General features: G+C 37.2%; 1 protein-coding gene across 1 annotated transcript; it reads left to right on the forward strand.

The window, feature by feature from the left end:
• Positions 1–6789: 6789 nt before the first annotated feature.
• Positions 6790–12235, forward strand: LOC139739300 (monocarboxylate transporter 12-like). Its single transcript, XM_071649916.1, has 4 exons — positions 6790–7063; positions 9439–9579; positions 10318–11259; positions 12057–12235. Exons 1-4 carry the CDS (start codon positions 6790–6792, stop codon positions 12233–12235), a joined length of 1536 nt encoding a protein of 511 aa, XP_071506017.1.
• The last annotated feature ends 7642 nt before the right edge of the window (positions 12236–19877 follow it).

Raw genomic sequence — 19877 nt, forward strand, 5'->3', positions numbered from 1 at the left:
CCTTTCTCATTTTTATTGTGTTGTGAAGTTATTGTGTTCTTTGTCTTTGCTAAATTATTGTCTTTTGCTGATGAATGCATTTCGGTTTTTTTTTTTTTTTTTTTTTGGGGGGGGGGGGGGGTTGGATGGGGTAACCAACTGTGTGTGCATGCTGTTTTTTTTTTTGTCACTATATTTTCTTGGTACACCTATACTCTCAGTGAATGGTGTCTGCTGTGGTACGTAACATCGATATGTCATTTTACATGTGTATTTTCCTGAAATACTTTATACAGGTACTGTCTTAAATATCCTCTAGTGTTTACATATACCCCAGTTGAATATTCGTAAACTTGTGGATAGATATCTTATCTGCACATTGTTCATGTAATGTTTTCAAAACTTAAATTTGCGCTTTCAGAATATCACTCATCGCAAAGTATATGCGTTGTGTCTCTCATTTATATGATATCTTGTACTTTACTTGACTGGAACTTCTGTACAAATTGTCAAAACCAACATACATGTAATTTGTCAGATGAGTACTTTCTATTATGTACTACCTTTTGTTGGATGGAAATAAAGTATACTTGAATAAAATCTGAAACGTGACTACGTGTTACATGTCGACAGAAACAAAGGAAGATGGGCAGGTGCTGCCCTGTCTGGAAACCTGGGCACCTCTACCACAATATCCCAGTATTCATCTCAGTATAGCTTCATGTACAAGCTGCTTCAAGGAATTACTATACATCAAGGTATCAAGGTATATATATATATATGTATATATATATATATATATACATTGTATGTATATATATACATATATATGTGTATATTATATACTTATGTGTACATATTTATATGCATGTATCATTCTCTCTCTCCCTCTCTCTCTCTCTCTCTCTCTCTCTATATATATATATATATATATATATATCCCACATATGTATATATATATATATATATATATATATATATATATTTATATATATCAAAAGGCATATGTGTATATGTGTGTGTCTGTGTCTGTGTGTGAGTGTGTAGGCCTACAAGGTGGAAATTTGTTTTGGTCTACTGTTTGTGGGTTTTACCAGGCAGTCATATATGGGTATTTGATAATCTTCACTGATCCAAAGGACACTGAAGGAACACGAATATCACAGAGTATAAAGCGTCTTTTGCCTCTAATACCATTCCTCTTTATAACATGCTTCCGTTACGGTGCACGTCACTAGACCGACACCCACGAGTCATTTAGCCCACGCAGTCATGCAGTCCACGAGTCATACAGCCCACGAGTTATACAGTCCACGAGTCACACATCCCATGAGTTTGACACTAAGCAAACAAGGCCCACAAAACCGACACATTGAGCCCGGTGTTGTATCTGTCGAACTCGTGGGCTATTTTTACCTACTGTCCACAGAGCTCTCGGGCTTTATTTGCTAGTGTCAAACTCGTGGGCGGTATAACTCATGGAATTCACATGTGTTTAGGGGTAAATTTCACTTAAAAAGACAACAACAACAACAACAACGACGACAACAACAACAACAACAAAAACAGCAAGAGCAACAACAAAACATAAAGAACATACACTCGACGATCGCCCGAAATGAATGCATCTTATGACTATAATACTCTTTCAATCGCATAGCAGTCTATATTATGCATGTTACTGATGCTATATGCATTATTTGCGGGGCTAGGGAAATGTTACAGAGAAAATTTCTGCAACTAGACACACACTGTGAATGAACAGTAGCTATTTTTGTTTTTTTCATTTGCGATCCGAATAGATGTCTGGATAGACTATATTCAGCTGCACCAGTTGCTCTTATTGATGGTCCAGTTGGACGTGAGGCGGACCACTTTACCGGGTTATGCACCCTGCTCTTTATGATCAATGCCGATGAAATGAATAGAACGTGATCTTATACGAGCATGAGTTGTGACTTTCTCACACAGAGAACCTCTATCTATTCTTTCTATGTCCTATCCGAGGGACACAGTGTTTTGCCACTAACCTTGATGGTATGATTACACACATTGCTCAGTTTGCCTGTCTGTGAGACATTATTATTGTCGCTACATGGGGGACATTTTATGAAGCGTTTTATCGGATAATTCTTTCTGATAAATTTGCTCTCAGTCAATCAGACGCAAGGATTTCAGTACATTATAACAGTTTCTCAGAAAAAAAAAGAATTTGACAAAACATTTCATGAAAGGCCCCCATGCATGGAGGAGGAACCCTTTGTATTATCCCCCTTCCTGCAAACTACATCAAAATGCCGAAGAAAGACGGTTGTCCTACTTTTTTAACCTTATCATGCAACAAAAGGGATGTGTGTGGTCTCTTTCACCTTTGAGAAGCGATTGATACATTGTTCCATGTTAAAACACACACACACACACCACACGCACGCGCACACACACACACACATGATTTATTGATTGTGGTCTGATAAGTTGGGGAATACAGATAAAACTCATTGAATCGCGGAGGTTCAAGAAATGATGTCATTTCATTTCATTTCATTTTTATTTCATTTCCGGCCAAAGCATATAATATGACAATTTCATATAAACAAATTAAGTACAATGTAACTTTAACATTTCCAAATGAAATTTAGATACACGTCATTTGTTTACATGAATCAATAAACATACTAGTTGAAGAAATACATGGGCAAAATGTGACTGAATCATAAGAAAGAAAAGGTCGGAAATGGAGGGGACTGCTCAAAAGCCAAGCTTGTAGAATGCAGTCCCCTCGTGAGTCGTGAAAATTATAGTAATAATGCAACAAGACAATTTGACATAGCCCTCGGGAAACAGAACACAAAACGAGTACGCACACAAAATGATGTCATAACAGTCTCAGTCCCTCCGATCCGATGCTTGATGCCGTACCTCGAAAATATTAAGGTATGTGCCAAAAGGATTTGCCCCACAAAAAGGAAGAATGGAACCAAGTCTCACTGCATAATGTCCAGCCACTCTCTATTTATGGGAAATTATGTCATAATGATGTAAATCATTTTCCTTCATCCAAGAAAAGATGAGAAGCAGATAATGGTAGAGAGACGGGGATAGACGAATAGAATTGCACAAAATCTAATTTTGCTGGGATAAACATCAAAATTACCCGACTGTGACATGTCTTAACGCTAATCTGACATACCAATTTATAAAGAACTGTGCTTGAAGATTATTCCATATTAGTTTCATTTGTCGGGATTAATCGGAAAAGTGATAGATCAAACACTGTCACAACATACAGCTAAGATTTATACTTTCGCAAGCATTTTGGGACGGGTTTGACTTTTTCTTTATGTGCTAGCTTTATCACTTATGTGAAGTCTGATCTCGTTTAGAGAAAACCACAGCCCAAATAAAAAAGTGGATTGAATGAAAGCAGCAACGTTAGTAGATATATCAGAGAAAGTTTGAGGAAGATCGGAGACTCGATTCAAAAGTTTTAAATTCTTCAAGTTTCAGTGACGTCATCGCTGGATAAGGAGACCACTGCACCTCGTGACGTCATGTCGGACTTTAATAGGGAAATAAAAGGAGAATTTCACAAAACTTCATTCTTTCATGAAGAGTAAACATTCCATTGAGTCATTTTGTCAAGGGTAATGTCATGGCCCCTGTTTTCTTAAACAGCTATTAAAAGTCAAGCGCTCTTTCAAAGTGAAAGTTTGAAGGGTTGAGAGGGGGCTTCAGGTTTCCAACATTTACGATGATGATTTTTTTAGATGATGCGAAATTTCTTATGAAAAACAAGAAAAACATATAATTCTAAAATGAATTCAAAGTTTATTTGGTGAAAATTGGTTTGAAATGGCTGAGATATCCAAAACAAAGCTGTCCTAATGAAAGGTGGGACCCACTTTTTATTAGGATCATTTTGTTTTACTTTGATATGTTATTGCAAAAAAAAAAAAATCTCTTTCATTATCATGTAATTTTGTCATATCATGATATTATTGGTGTCACCTGATCTTCATTTATATTAAGAATTTGGTTTCCTTTGAGAAATGAACAAGCAAAATATATGCCCGATATCGTGTTGCCGTTGGAAAATGAATCTTTAGATTGCGTAGGAAAATGGCGGCATCAAACCCTGAACATTAAAGACCTAAACAAAATGCATTCGTGCATCCATAGAAAAATGACAACTGTTTGAATAACTACCGGCAGTTGGAACTGTATCTCTTGAACCTCCTTGGTTAAAAGTTTTGTTTATTCAAAGTGGATAACGCGTGTATACGAGTACTTCTATTCTTACAAAAGCCTACTTTCACTAGTGGTAAATCTTTCTGATTGTATCTCAGAATCAACTTCTTTTCTTTCTTTTTTGGAGACAAGGGGACATTACTCGATTTACAGCTGAATCACCGAAGGTTATATCGGTCATGGATTCATTCTTTCTTTTTCTTTTACAAAACCTCGAAATTGTTTGTTATGGGTAACTATTGTGGTATGTGGGACCCACTTTAGATAATTATGGTATTCTTTATTGTGCTCACATAATGTTTGCAATCTCCTTGAGTGTACGTGGAGAGATCAATTACATTGTGTGTTCCATATGTGACCTTGCATCACAAAACAAACAAAAAGTCGCAAGACATGGATTTTTTATTCTAAAAGAGCAGACTCTAAGCTTTAAAATGGTGTATAACTCAAACCAAATGGACTCTCCTAACCTATCTAAATGTTGGAAAGAAAGCACTAACTCTGGAAAAGTGTGAAGTGAGAAAAGAGGCTCTGAAGTAAAGAGTCTATTCAAGCGCTTACTAGTAATCTTGTCCAAGCCAATCTAGATGTGCCATGAATGGGACAAAAAACAGGGTGTTAACCACTGGAGTGATAACAATGAAGGAATTATCAAATTAAGATGAAATTAGGCCTGCTTTATTAACACATTTTGTCCATGATTAATGACAACTTTCAAAGCAGTAGCATCATCCTTTCAAAAGTTATTAGAGTTGAAAGTTAAGAGTGTGTACAGGATTTTTAAGAAATGAAAAGTGGGCTCTATTAGAAATATCTAATCACACTGTTCTACAAAAAGTGTTTGAGAAAAACTGCTAAAAACACAGTTTCCTGTTTGTTTTATGACCCCAAACTTTAACATAATGTAGAAGAAGACTTGCTCTTTCAGAACATATGAAAAACTCAAGATTGGCTAGGTTGACCCATTTCACCTATTTGCAGTCCTCACACAAATTCACTGCATGCGACTTTGTGTTCGTTTTGTGATGCACGGTCACATAATTTATTATACTTGTTTGTTGTGTATGATTATGTTAGCTCGTAATCAACACCGAGGGGGTGGGCGGGGGGGGGGATCTACAACCCCGACCGCCCTTGGCGCTTTTTGCTTTTTGATAAAAGAACAATGATATGATGTGAAAAGCAAAGTTTATGAGAATGGTGTCACAACTTTCTTGTTTCCTTTGAACCCATGCTCGGTGCCGCCACTCGAAAATAATTTATTTGAAGTACCTCATGTGGCCAAACTGGATCTGCCTGGATTCGTGTCTGATGGCATAATGACAAACCACATTCTTGGGAAGATATCTCATAATGGTGGAAATTACTTTTCGCCATCCCTACTTACTAAAGATGGGCAATAGTAGTATGATCATGTTTGCATGTTTAACTGCTTTCCGTAACTTTCTCTTCGGGAATGGCTCCGTATTATAATAGCGCAAGTCTCAATAAAATTTCACAAGGAAATTGTATTATAACAAAGTTGACATTTATAAAAATATAAATCATTTCCCCCCAAATAGTGATGCAAGTTACAATAGCATGCAATGATACTTGTAACATTCGAGGTAATGCCATCCCATGACAACTTCAAGATCAGTTGGTAGAAGAATAATGATATCAATATTATAATAAAGGGTCTATTTTCCACTCCTTGCAGAACTCATCTCCTTCTCGTGAACTTGCAATGCTCTGCGAACATAGAATAGCTCCTCACCCATACATAAATGACGTCACAAAAATACGGAAAGTGCTCACGTGATACTTGGGAATCTGTGGCAGGCCTATAAAGCCAGAGCAATTCAAAAGGCACGAGACCGATCGGCATGCAGTCATTACCCTATAGCAGTCAAACGCACGAACGAAGTGGTTTCAACCAAGAAGGGCTCTCACAAGATCTGCTTCATACTGCACAGTAAGTTGTTAATGTTCCCTTGCATTGCAGATTTAGGTTTTGTTTGTTTGTTCGTTGTTTTGTTTTTGTTTTGTTTTTTTGTTTTTGGTCTTTTTTTTGTAGATGGGTAAGGCATGACCGATTATGATTTACTTATCCCTTATCATGTCTTATCTTCGAAGAAATCTATTACTATATACTGTACTTCATTACAAACGGACAAAAATCGACCTCATAATCATGATAATTGAAAACAATTTTGAACGCCTGTGTGAGTGTGTGTTCGTGTGTACCTGCAAGTTTATCTACTATGTCCTTATAATCGTTTTAGGAATGATCACATTTTTTGGAGAACCATTCAAGTTTTGCATTTGTTTTTTGTTTCATGCATGCACAAGATATAGCGTTCACTTATATTGCATTTTGCTCTTTCAATTTCAAAGTCGAACGTCACCACAAACGCTTTGTGAGAGTATTCGATCATCACCAGTGCCAAAAATCAGCGGTACATTCTTTTTTTTTTAATATAAAAAGAAATCCCGATATGACGTTTGTACTTTTTGCGCCTTTCAATTGCTTTCTTTATTTTCAGGAATTTATTGAATGGTACAAAGGGAAGGAACGTGAGCATGGCTGAGCGCCAAAAAGTCTCAAATGATACGAGCGTCTCGGAAGACGTCACCCAGCCAGACGAGAGATCAGCATTAAAGAGGAATCAAAGCCCAGTGGACGGTCGCTGGGCTGTGGTCGTTGTGATAGCTGTTTTCATTGCAAGGACAGTTTTGACCACTCAGGTTGTTGCGATTTCTGTGTTCATCGGAGAGTGGGCGGGTCAACTTGGAATCCCAGCCGCTCAGCTGGCCTGGTCGTACTCCATTGTCACGTGTCTTCGCTACTGTGCTGGTGCGTATGAACGTGTTTCATTGGTATTTTAGTTTGTTTGATTTTCAATAAACGAGTTGAAATGATAAAGTTATTGATAAATATGTGACTTTTCTTGAGAAATCTGAATTTTCTCTCTTTTTACTCAGAGTTAGGATCTGTAAGTAGAAGTCATTTTGGCATATACCAGGGCATTTAACGTACAAACTGGTATCAGAATGAAAAAACCAACGCAACCGAAATATTGCAAATGAATCTAATTATTTGCAATCAGGTAGGAAAAAGAAAACTCATTTCTTGAAAAAAAATCTTTAAAATGGCATGCCCAACCACATAAGCTGATAAAGATTCAAATTGGCAGTGTTTCGTCCTTTGCTCCAAAGATCTCGCGACTAGCTTTAAAACTAATTTGTCGTCTGTACTACTAAGAAATGGTTTTCCAAAGTTTTACTGTGGGTGTTATCTATGTGGACAACGCAAGATTGACAGACGATAAAGACATTTTCATAACACACTGACTACAGATTGATAACAATAAATAAAAAATGGTTACACAAAATGTTTACCAGGCACCGATTGGACAAACGTTAACAACATCCCATGTGCAGAGCACAAAGGACTCTTCTCTGCTGAGATAACATTTTCGCGCCTATGGTTGTTAATATCACACTGACATACGTATATCTAGAGTAGTGTGGGCTGAAGGCTGGAGTGGCATGCATGGCCGGCGGAACCGGGGGGGGGGGGGGGGGGGGCAGCCCCCCCCCCACCTTTTAGTACCATACAAAGGAATATATAAGGTGTGATCATTTTGGCCCCCCCCCCCCAACTTTTTTTAACTTGTTTTTTTTACTTGGTCTTTTTTTTTTTGAGTGTCATGGAATGAGAAAGATGAGATGAAGCCCTTTTTATTCTTTTTTTTTTTTTGCTTGTCAGCTGAAGAAACCCGGAAGTAGCACAACAGAAGTTGCGGAGAAGGCCTTTTTTTTGCTTGTTAGCTCATGAAACCCGGAAGTGCCCCCTCCCCCACTTTTGAAAACGCTCCGCTAGCCCTGACATGCCTTTATTGCTCTAAGAATAAGTGTGTGTGGTGATTATCAAAGACTTCGTAGCCGATCACCGATGACTGCAACCACAGCCAATGCGAATATCAAACTGTAAAAAATTTAAAATGAATTTATAAACAAATGTGCAAAATCTTTGGTAAAAAGTGCTTTTCATCCAATTTAAAGATTTCATACAGGTTTATACATGTATATAATATATTGTATATAACATAGTATATACACTTTTATTTTCCCTCTCCTTTTATTTTAAAGTAAAGCCTTTGTTAAGAGTCTAGCAAGTTATGTGATAGACTCAATACCTCCTAGAATATCGGAAGGGTTAAATCTCCACGGAGTCGTTTTAGTATTACTGTCTTTGTGTTTAGTCTTGTTTTGTATTTATGCCGCCATGCTGGTCTAATTTCCTCGAGATAAACGTTTGCGAAGAGCTTGAACAGTTAGATTGCAAGGCCGGCAGTCATGCCGTTGACTTGCCCGTCTACATGTAACCTGACAAATGCAACACTTGTTCAGACTTATCGCCAGTTGTCTCAGGTTCTTTTTCAGCAAGGAATGCACTTTCCTTGTTGAAATAACATGGGCTTACAAATATTCTTTAAAAAAAAAATGCTTGATGAATATTCTTTCTTTTAAAGTGAGGAATACTGCGGTTGGATTTCTTTTCTTTAATAAAAATCTTTGCAATCAATGTGCAATCAAAATCTGGAAACTGTCGACAGGTCCCCCAAAGGAGCAACATTTATGGTATTTACAGAAAGCAGAGAAATATCATGCATCTTCTCTTTTCTAGAAATGCTATGGCAAACAACAGCAGTAGGGGGTCCTACTAGTAACTAAAACAAAGCAATGGGAAGAATCATTTCAGGACGAGAAATGTGCGATATAAAATCAATATTACATGAACGAACACAGTGGTGTATACCCTCTCCCGGACAAGCCCCCATAAATGTGAGAATGAGGGCTGGCTGACTTGTCGTTTTCCACGGATTATTTCAAAGCTACCAAATGTTAATGCAGGGACACAAAATGAGTGTTGCGTAGCTTAACAGTGAGAAAGTTACCAGTCCTGCCAGTGGAATTATACTGTTTAAAATCTCTAGCTCGAAAGACAATGATTTTAATACATGTGTCAAAATGGACGGAGTGGACAAAGCCACTTGAGCAAATAGGCGAGATTTTGACTTCTCTATCTGCACATAGTTCGGAATAGCGTAGGTGTAACGTCTGGGTTTGTTTGCTCCAACTGGGAGTCTGGTGAATCTTCTTTGGCTTTGGATGAATATGTACACAATTTGGTGAAAAACAAACCACCCAACTCCTTGTCAACAGGTCCGATAGCGGGCGCTGTTTACCGCACCCTGGGCTGCCGCCCTCTATTGTTCATTGGAGGTGTCCTGGCCTTCGTTTCCCTTATCTGCTTGTCTTTTGCAACGAAGCTGTGGCACATCATTTCATGCAGCGTTGTATCAGGTGAGTGTTACGTCTTAAAGGAAAACTCCGTATGATTTTCAGACTTATGCGATTAAACAACATAAATTGGTTACATTGGGGGGCACAGAGTTTCAGAATTTATTGTGATTGAAATGAGGAACAAAAATGTTTTCAAAATGATAACAAATCACAAAGAACAATTACGGATGATGACATAGGAGCATCATCATAAGAATGCATGAATGGGGGCTCAAGGAAGCAGAACAAAACAAGCACACATCAAATTCTACACTGGTAAACTTGTTAAGCAAGCGGTATTGACATTGAGTTACTATGGCTACTTTTCTGAAATATTTGTGTCTCCTATGCCATCATCATTGTTCGGTGTATTTTTTTTTTTTTTTAATGATATCGTTTCCCTGCTCAAGGACTACAATTATTTCCACGAATCTAAACATGAAGCTGTCGATTTATGTACAACATGATGTGAAATTATATATGAAAGTCGCCTGGACTTCGGAACTTTTCAAAGCACTGTTCAAACGGGAATTTTGTTAGGACTATAATATGACTGATGTGACTTTGCAGCCAAGTGTTTAGTTTACCTTGAGGATAATGATACTAGTTATTGATATTCATGTTGAGAAAAAAAGAAGCTTGGAATAAACATTAAGTCCTTCTTTTTTTTTTACCAACAGTAAATATCTGATATGAGTGATCATGAACACTCAACGAAAGGATGATGGTGATAGCACATTTTTCTTACTTTCACGTCAGGTATATCATATGGGCTTGTTGACCAAGGATGTGTTATTGCCGTTGGAATCTATTTCGACCGCTGGCACGGTTGCGCCAACGGAGTTGCCTTTGGCGGCGCCAGCGTGGGAGTTATGGTAGGGCCACTCCTAACAACGGTGCTCATCAACGTCTTCGCTTGGCGGGGTGCAGTCCTTATCTTAGCGGGTATGGTAGCTCATTTCTGCGTAGCCGCAATGGTGATACGACCACTCTCTTTGTGGATGGACGAGAATTGCCAGAAAACTTCCGACACCAAGGTAGCAAGACGCTGCTCCGTAGCAACAGTCAGCCGCGTGGTGTCTATCCAGGAAGATAAACGATTCGCTCCACAACCTCAAGTCCAGAAACATGACGACATGCAGCAATCAGCTTGTACCCAAGACCAGACTACCAGTAAGCCATACACTCCCGTTGCAACCTTTTGCAGATTCATCAAAGCCCTTTTCGACCTCACAGGACTGAATTTGCTTTTCAAGAGCCCTATAGTTGTGTTACTCTGTGTTACAGTATTTTTCTTTGGATGTGGCTACTTTCCAACCTATACATACGTCACCAGCTATGCCATTGCATCCGGTATTGGTGAACTGCAAGCAACTTACATCTTCACTATCAGTGGAGTGTGTACTTTGGTAGTGAGACTTTCTCATGGTTTCCTCCTGGATTATGACGTAGTTTCACCTCCGATGCTCTTTGGGATTACAGCTACGCTGGCATTCGCTGGGAATTTTATAATCGCCCTTTTCACGCCCTTTGCGGCGTTCGCCATCTTCGGTGTCATTTTTGGCTTCGGAGCGGGTACTGCGTTGGCCCTCGTTCCACCAGTGACGAAGTCTGTCACCTCCCGAGAAGAGCTACCGACGGTATTTGCATTACAGGCATTCTTCCAGGGAATCGGACAAGTTATATGCGTCTACGTGCAAGGTAAAAGTCTTATAGGAAATTTTAATATCCATGGGAAGGTCATTATATTCCTTAGCATATCTATATTTAAATGACTTCTTCAAATATTCAGTTCTAGGTTTGGGAAGTCGTAATTTTTGCCCAAAACAATATATCAAACAATATGGCAGAGTTTTTGATTAAAAAAAAAGATAGGACGACCTTAAGATTATGATGGCATTTCAAAGGTTCCTATGATATAACAAATCAGTTATTTCATGGCCGCATGTAAAGTTCTACAAAAATAATCATTCACCGTGTGTCATCCTGTATGCATGCGAACACGAAATTAGTGAGAAGATCTGACCTTGAAATCACATGACAGCAGTTTTATCATCATCCAGTAATTACAACTTTTATAAGAAAAGGGATGTTATGTAATGATCCACCAAACGTACGTAATTATCATATTTTTTTTTTTTTTTTGGTGCAAAGCCACTGATATAAGAGACTCATTTTTTTTTTTCTATTTGAATATAGGCCTGATTCGACGAAAAATTTCAGATATTGTATGTCCATATTATTCGATTTTGACGAAACATGTGACATTTTTTTTTTGGATGTTACTGTAATGAAACCTACAGACGATTATGGAGCTGATAATGTAGGCCTATAAAGGCCGTTGGAATTAGCATTTTCTATATAGGCCTATAGGAAAACGGAGAGAAATGAGAAGGATAATTACAATTTCTAATGTCAATGCAGAAATATTTCATGTATAAAGCCTGAGAATGGCATAAATTAGTGAGCTACCAATCTGTATAAATCCTTCTTTACAGGTGTACTCTACGAATCCACTGGTTCCTACAGCGCCTGCTTCTACTTAACGGGAGCTTGCTTGTTTGCAGCTGGGATCTGCGGATTTACTCTTCAGGCGCTTACCAATGTGTTTCAGCGAAGGAAGCCGAAACCAACACGGAAGTTTCCTTCGTCGGCAAATCACGATGATTTTCTCTGAAACAGCTGATTTTGCGTGTTGCAGGTAATAAAACTGACTTAAGAGGAGCTGATTGAAAATCCTTCTTTGACGAGGAGGGCAATTCCGCAGTTAGGTGGACATGACATGGATAAAAGAAATGTGCCTCTTTATCTTACTCTTTAATCTAGGTATCAACTAATGCCATGGATGTTCACCAATCATTAAGGTCTTTCAAATTCAGTAGATTTTATCTTTCGTATTGATTGATTTCGCGAGATCTAAAACCATCATTTAAAATGTACATGTGGGACTGGGGATGCTGAAATTCACTTAAATGCAAATTACAGTGGGTTCCTTTGAAATTTTTTCCTCAAAGTTTTGCTAAAGGGTAAAAGATACATACATTTAAATACTCCAGAAGTCATGTGACATTTTGTCAATTACAAAAGGGTGAAATGACCTGCGGAATTACTCCGGACAAATGTAACGTTACTAAACCATGCTTTTGGGGGTCTAGCTAAGAAATTATTGGTCGAACTGCTAAAAAACATTGTGTGAACATTTGTCATGATGCAATAATTGAAATTAATGCAACACTTTGTTTGAAGTAACTTGAATTTTTGCACACTTTTTGTTACAAGACATTGATTTTTTTGTCATGTCCTTTTTTCGTAACGTTACTAACCAGCCCTTTAAGTTGCCATAGCAGTGCTATTATTTCTTGGATTGTATTCATTCTTTTCTGTATCATAAACCTGGGAATGATGAACATGTTTTTGACATAATTTTGGCTTGAAATGAATAAATGGTAATTTAGTAGTAAAAACAAATATCTTAATTTGTTCAAATGTAACGTTACTAACCGCGGAATTGCCCAGGAAGTTCCTGAGGTGGTTTGATTTATCATTGGTACTGATAAAGGCCATACAGTATGCAGCAGGGCAGTGGTTTCTGAAGGAGAAAACCCAAAGAAAATCAGTAGCGTTTATACCCGACAAAATACTTAACTCTTTCCATACTGAATTCTTAAATCCCCACTGACATATTTCAGAGGCCACCGTAATCAGTAAGGAACAGGTTAAGAGCAATCATGTTCGAATGAACTTTCTTGATTAGAAGAGGTGACCAGAATGATCCGATCACAATGATGTGATTGGGGAATAATGATGATAATAATACGGTCTTATTTATCCAGGGTAGCCTCTGTGCACAGTGTTGTCACTGTTCTACCGGAGGGCCCTGCTATTATCATTACCCTAGCGTTGCCAGGTACCCATTTCTACAACTGGATCGAGAGGGACATGGTGAGTAAGCATCTTGTCCAATGACGTATAAGCACTAGACCAGTTCGTAATTCCACGCGCATGAGCAGAAAAAGGTCATTTGTACCAACAGGCATTTTGGTTTATTAATTCACTGAGATGAGCATCTGTGATGTGATGATTATTCATGTAATCCTTATCTAATTAGTGCTTGCCAGCACATCCACCTGATAGCAAGCCTGGCATTTGCAATATCAAAAGAAAAAAGGTTCTTATTGCATTCCATACGAAACAATGAATTAGATGCCTGCTGCAGTAAAGTGTCAACTGACTGACTATTCTGGTCACCTGGTCTAAGCAGAAGCTCATTCTTTGTTTGAACATGAATTCCACAAATTGTTATGTCGGGCAAGCTTACGCATTATACCGCTTTGAAAACGAGTTAAGTGCCTAACCAACTGAGAAAAAAGAAAGGTCATTTGTACCAAGGTGTACATGAGCTAATTACGAACTGGCTTAATCGGGAGTCGTATCCACTATGCCACAGCGCCCCCACAGACTGAATCTCTTTCATTATTTTGCAAAGAACGCGTCGTGCGTAATGTAGCTCTTCATACATTTTTAGCTTTTTCTAGAAAATCCATGACGGACCTTCACAAGACTTTGGCAGGATAGAGATTATTGAAACTGTGATATAACTGCCTAATCTATACATCTTTTAGTTTTGCAGCGTTATTGTGACAGAGAGCATTGTTTTTTAACACAGTTAACTTTTCAAATTCGGCCACTCTTTAAGTATTTGGCCAGAATACAGATAGAATTATCATTTTTTATCATTTACATTACATTCAGACATGTTGAGTCAACTTGAATAATTTATACAGTATATCAAAATCTTGCTGAAAACAGACAACTAGTCGAAATACAGTCAGAATATTATTTCCATTTTGTTTTTGCCTGTGTTATCTTAGACGCTCATTATTTTGTTTCGAGTATTAGAAAAAAAAATTAAATGCTTGTCGAGTCATATTTTTGCTGGTGGAAACAAAATTTACAGCCTCAACGTCAGAAAATTAGGTAAAAGCAAGCAATGGGAAAGAAGAAAGGAGAGAATTATGATAATTTGAAGAAAGAAGGAAAAGAGATAGCAAGGCAAGAATAAAAGTGCGAAGAAGATTGAAGGAAAAGAAAAGTAAAAACCACAATATTTCTGTCAAGTACAAAAGACACAATGCCGTAAGATAGCGTTAATGATGCAGCATCTGTAATAATGGCACCGAAAACGGGATAATTATATTTTTCTTTCTGCTTTTGCGACAGAATTGATTTGAAGCATTGATCTCAACCCCAGTACAGGGATCAAGTGGGGGTGACAACTTAGGTAGTGCCTGCGGTATACAGTAGTTCTGTTGCAGAATTCTTTTTATTCGTGGCGATACATTCTCAGGTCCGTGGCGTGCTCAGAGGATTAGCGCCATCTCTCGGTTTGTGGCGAACGCGAAATATGAACCAGTCAAAAGAGCCTCCAGTACTTAGGTACCTACATTACCTTCTGTAACAGACAGCCATTTTAGAGTTTATCACGTATTATAGGGCTCACACCTGTGAATATAATGGAATATCCCTGACCGTATCACAAAATCGTATCAAAGACACTAAAATAAATGAAGAAAAACATTATTCAAAAATCAGAAATGCAGTTTGGCAAAAAACTGAATAGCTGCAGATATTGAGTATGAATTCCTCTACAAACTGCAGTTTGGTTGGAAGATGAACGCTTTCCTCATGGAATTTGAAGGGACTATGAGGGACTTTGAAGGGATTATGTGATTGGGGGCAGGAACAGAAAATCATATGTGATTTTTTGAGTAAAAAGAACTCGTAGTTTGGCTTTGCGAACCCTTTTACAGAGTTTGAGCTGAAGAACCCCCCTTGGAAATTTGATGGATGAAAGGGTATATCTCACTTTTTCAGGTTAGTGAAGATTAAACATCTCTTTCTCCCGGCTATTCTACAGAATTTTTGAATTTTGAATTTTAACACACGTCTCTGTGGGGAAATATTTACCCGTGTGAGCACTATGTAACGAATGTATCATAACCTTTTTGACGCCATCAAAGCGATCGAGTTCGGTCTCACGATTCTCATGATTGTAAAGAATCATGTGCATCCTCGTCTATGTGGGGGCGCTTTTGTCTCTTTGAACCACTGATCTAGAGAGATCTGTGTGTGGACCCGATGCAGACCTCGGTGCATAAACGAGTACATTTTGTACTTAACAACCCGTTGAGGACTGCCGATTTTGCTACAACATACATTTCCCATAGACGCTTGCCTGAGTATACTCGCGACTCGTCCGGAACGAGTTAACATGAAAAATAGGAGCACTATTCAATGCAGGGGCCAAGGAAAGTATTAGGCCTATTTGTGTGTGTAAATAGGGGTAGGGGTGAGGGGGGGGGGGGGGGTGCTGCGGATCGGGGTGGTCAAAGGTCATTGGTACCCTCGCTATGAGAAGACCGGCGGCACCCTCGGATATTGACTTTGTTGTAATTTTATTTTGTAAAATATTTTGTTCGAATCGCAACTATCTGAAATTTACAAAAGTGAAGTTAGATTATTCCTTTTTGCGATCAAACGCTTAAAATAAAGATTAGTTGAAATATTCTTACCAATACACTCAGATTAGCTAAAAGAAAATACTTTGCGGACCAATTGAGTCAATTCAAATGTGATATCAAGAACACTTGGAAAGTGATAAATACCGTTTTGAATAGAGGGAAGGCTGTAAATCCCATTTCTAAAGTTCAAGTTGATAATACTATCATTGAGGACAAGTCTGAAATTGCCGAGATTTTTAACTCATACTTTTCAAAGATAGGTTCAAACTTAGCACAAACTATTACTCCAAGTGATAAATCATTTTACGAATTTCTTTCCTCACCAAACGACCACTCAATTTTTTTCAAGCCAATTGACAGGCAAGAATTAATCAAAATTGTGCTTCAGCTCAAAGCAAACAAAGCCCCTGGCTATGATGACATTGGCAATGTCCTTATCAAAGACATTATACATTGTATAGCAGATCCTTTATTGTTTTTATATAACCTTTCACTACAATCTGGTCAAGTACCATCTGAAATGAAACTCGCAAAGGTGACTCCAATATTCAAGAAAGGAGACAAATTATGTATCAGTAACTATCGCCAATATCTTTGTTAACTTCGTTATCAAAAATTGTTCATTCAAGGACAACTACCTTCCTTGAATCTCACAACATCATATCTAACTCCCAATTTGGCTTTAGAGAAAAACATAACACAACTCATGCCATTCTAAGTTTAATAAATACCATTTCAGCTTCAATCGAAAAATCCTGTCATACTATCGGTTTGTTCTTAGATTTTTCTAAAGCATTCGATACTATAAATCACGACATTCTGTTATACAAACTTGCGCACTATGGTATTAGAGGTAAGGCTCTGGAATGGTTCGAAAGTTATCTTTCTGGAAAAAAGCAATTTGTTACCATTGATGGATAATAATTCGTCTACGGTACCAATCACGTGTGGAGTTCCCCAAGGAAGCCTTCTTGGTCCACTGCTATTCTCTATTTATGTAAATAACATTCGATGTTCTTCGAGCGTTCTCTCTTTCATCCTTTTTGCTGATGATTCAAACGTATTCTATACTCACAGTGATCCTAATAAGTTAGTAGAAGTTTTAAATGTAGAACTTACACATGTAACAAATTGGATAAAAGCAAATAAATTATCTTTAAATAAACAAAAAACCAATTACATGTTATTCAGTAACTCTGTTAAACAACTTCCTGACCAAGTGATATTTGATAATTATGTTATTAAAGAAGTCAAGACTACAAAATTTCTCGGTATTACAATTGACAATAAGCTAACTTGGAATTGTCATATTGATAATATTTGTAAGATAGTTTCAAGAAATATTGGCATCATTAACCACGTTAAACGGATTCTCCCCAAGTCAGTGCTTCTTATGTTATATTCAACTCTTATTCTTCCTTACCTTAATTATGGCGTAATGGCATGGGGAAATGCAATACAAACTAAAATGGACAGGGTGCTTCTCTTGCAGAAAAGAGCGATGCGTTTGATATGCAATACCGCTTATAGATCACACACTGATGTTTTGTTTAAAGAAAACCGTATTCTTAAGATTACTGATTTATATCGTCTTCAGCTGGGTTGTTTTATGTACAATGTAGAAATTAACGCTACTCCTGCTTTATTTAAGGAAATGTTTCGAAAAAATAATGTTATACATAATTACTCAACAAGGTATGCGAATGATTATCATCTTCCTAAAAATAGAACTAGTTTTGCTAACATAAATTTCATGTTTACTGGTCCTAAGCTTTGGAATTCCTTCGATCGTTCACTAAAACAAGCTCAGAGCTTGAATAGTTTTAAGTGTAAGCTCAAAAATGTGTTTCTTGATAAGTATTAATAAACAGTTTTATGGTAATAAAACGTATGTATATTTAAATTAATGTTTTCTAGAAGTACTTTCATTAAGTTTACTCGGAAGGTTATCTTCTGTTTCATTCATTATTCTAATGGTACACTAATGTACACTGTAAACACTTTATACATAAACTTGTGCTTTGTAACATATACATGACTTGCTTGTATATCCATGGTACGGTTCATGTGCCCTTGTAAATAGTGTATATAATTATGGTGTTTTTGTTATTTCACTCAGCCTTATCTTTGATATCATTTTGTCTATAATCTGCAGGGGGACTACATTTAACAAGCAGTGCTTCTAAGTAGTCCCCTCCACATTTGTATATGGTGTTATTCTATATCTCAGAATATCACTATATTTTGTATATACATGTAATATACTCTGTATAGTTTTGATATAATGTCCACTATGTGTTATACCCTGTGTATTCTATCATATAATGTCCACCATGTGGAATATGAATAAATTTCAATTTCAAATTTCAAATTTCAAATATTGAATTACTTGACTATTGCGGTTGCCATAAGTGTATATTTTACAGATAATGTTATTCTGAGTCTTTAATTCATAAAACAAACATCCAGTGTGTGCTAAGTAATGAGAACCAATGAAAAGTCTTCCTGCTCATTTTTCACAATGACAATGTAGAATTTGTGTTTCTGATACCGCAGTTTCCCCATTCAATATCACAGTTTGTGATATGAGGTAGTATGGGTGCTTTAGAAAATATTTGCAGTGCGTTGAAAATGACATATTCTCTCAATTTCCGTAGCAAATTGCTGATAATGTTTGATGTTGTTTGATGTGAATAATGATACTCTGTATTGGTTGAGGGCTATCATTTATATAAAGATAACATAATTGGTTTTATCAATATTTGGTGAGAGTCTGTTACGTGTGAAACATATTCAGTGGAACTTTGATTAGATCTTAGTTAAGTACTGTGGTCATGCATGCAGTGTATATAAGTTTCATGATCGTGATCAAACAAATGCTCGTATCATCTGCAAACAGACTACAATTAAGCAACAGAGATGAATTATGTAGCATACTATAGACACTGATAGATATTTACACAAATGTACAATGAATAAAGATCAAAAATTGATCTTGCGGGACATGGCGGAAGATGCTTTATTAAGTGAATTAAGTTGACTGTACATAGATTACAAGTAGCCGTCTCTTTTGTAGATCGTCTTAAAATCAGTGTACCGCTTGATCTCACATATTGTTTTCTGTTTTAGTACCATATTGTAGAATATCATGATCCAATGATCACTCTGATCAAAAGAATACCAATGGAACGTTCCTGTTTTTGAAAGATTCGCAATAATCATTGTATAATGTCATTGAACGATAGCAAATTCTGGTGAATCTAATGTTTGATTTGGAACTACATATGCTTTCCAGTCCCTTTAACTAGCTCTGATTTTCTTCGTACAGTCAACCATTGTGTTGTAATCAAGACCATTTGTATTACGGTTCTCATAATATGTTACATTCTGTTTTAGAAAAAAAATTATGATTGAATTATAAATGCATTTTAACTCGAGTGTCCTTTTACAAAGGTGTTCTAAGATTTAATGGTTAGGGATTGGTTATGTATTATACCGATTAAAGGAACCTCGTCCCTCCCCTCCCCTCCCCCCCCCCAAGTTTCCCACTACTCATTTTCTTTGCTCTTCGTGTCTGTATTTTACATTAATTTTGTTTTTGTATCCGGTGCCTGTTTTTGTCTGTGCATGTGCCTATATACTCTGCACTGCGCTTGTTTTTATCATAATTGTCTCCATGTTAATGTAGAGTCTACGCTTATTAAAAAAGATATGTTCATGTAGTCAACATTTCGTGTTTGCTGATTTTACTGATCTGAATCAGTATATCATTCAACAAGAGTTTATATACACATCAAC

This window comes from Diadema antillarum, unplaced genomic scaffold (assembly GCF_040938485.1).
Source record: "Diadema antillarum isolate AM-2024a unplaced genomic scaffold, OU_Dant_1.0 seq00000793_RagTag, whole genome shotgun sequence".
In the NCBI taxonomy this organism is placed as follows: domain Eukaryota; kingdom Metazoa; phylum Echinodermata; class Echinoidea; order Diadematoida; family Diadematidae; genus Diadema; species Diadema antillarum.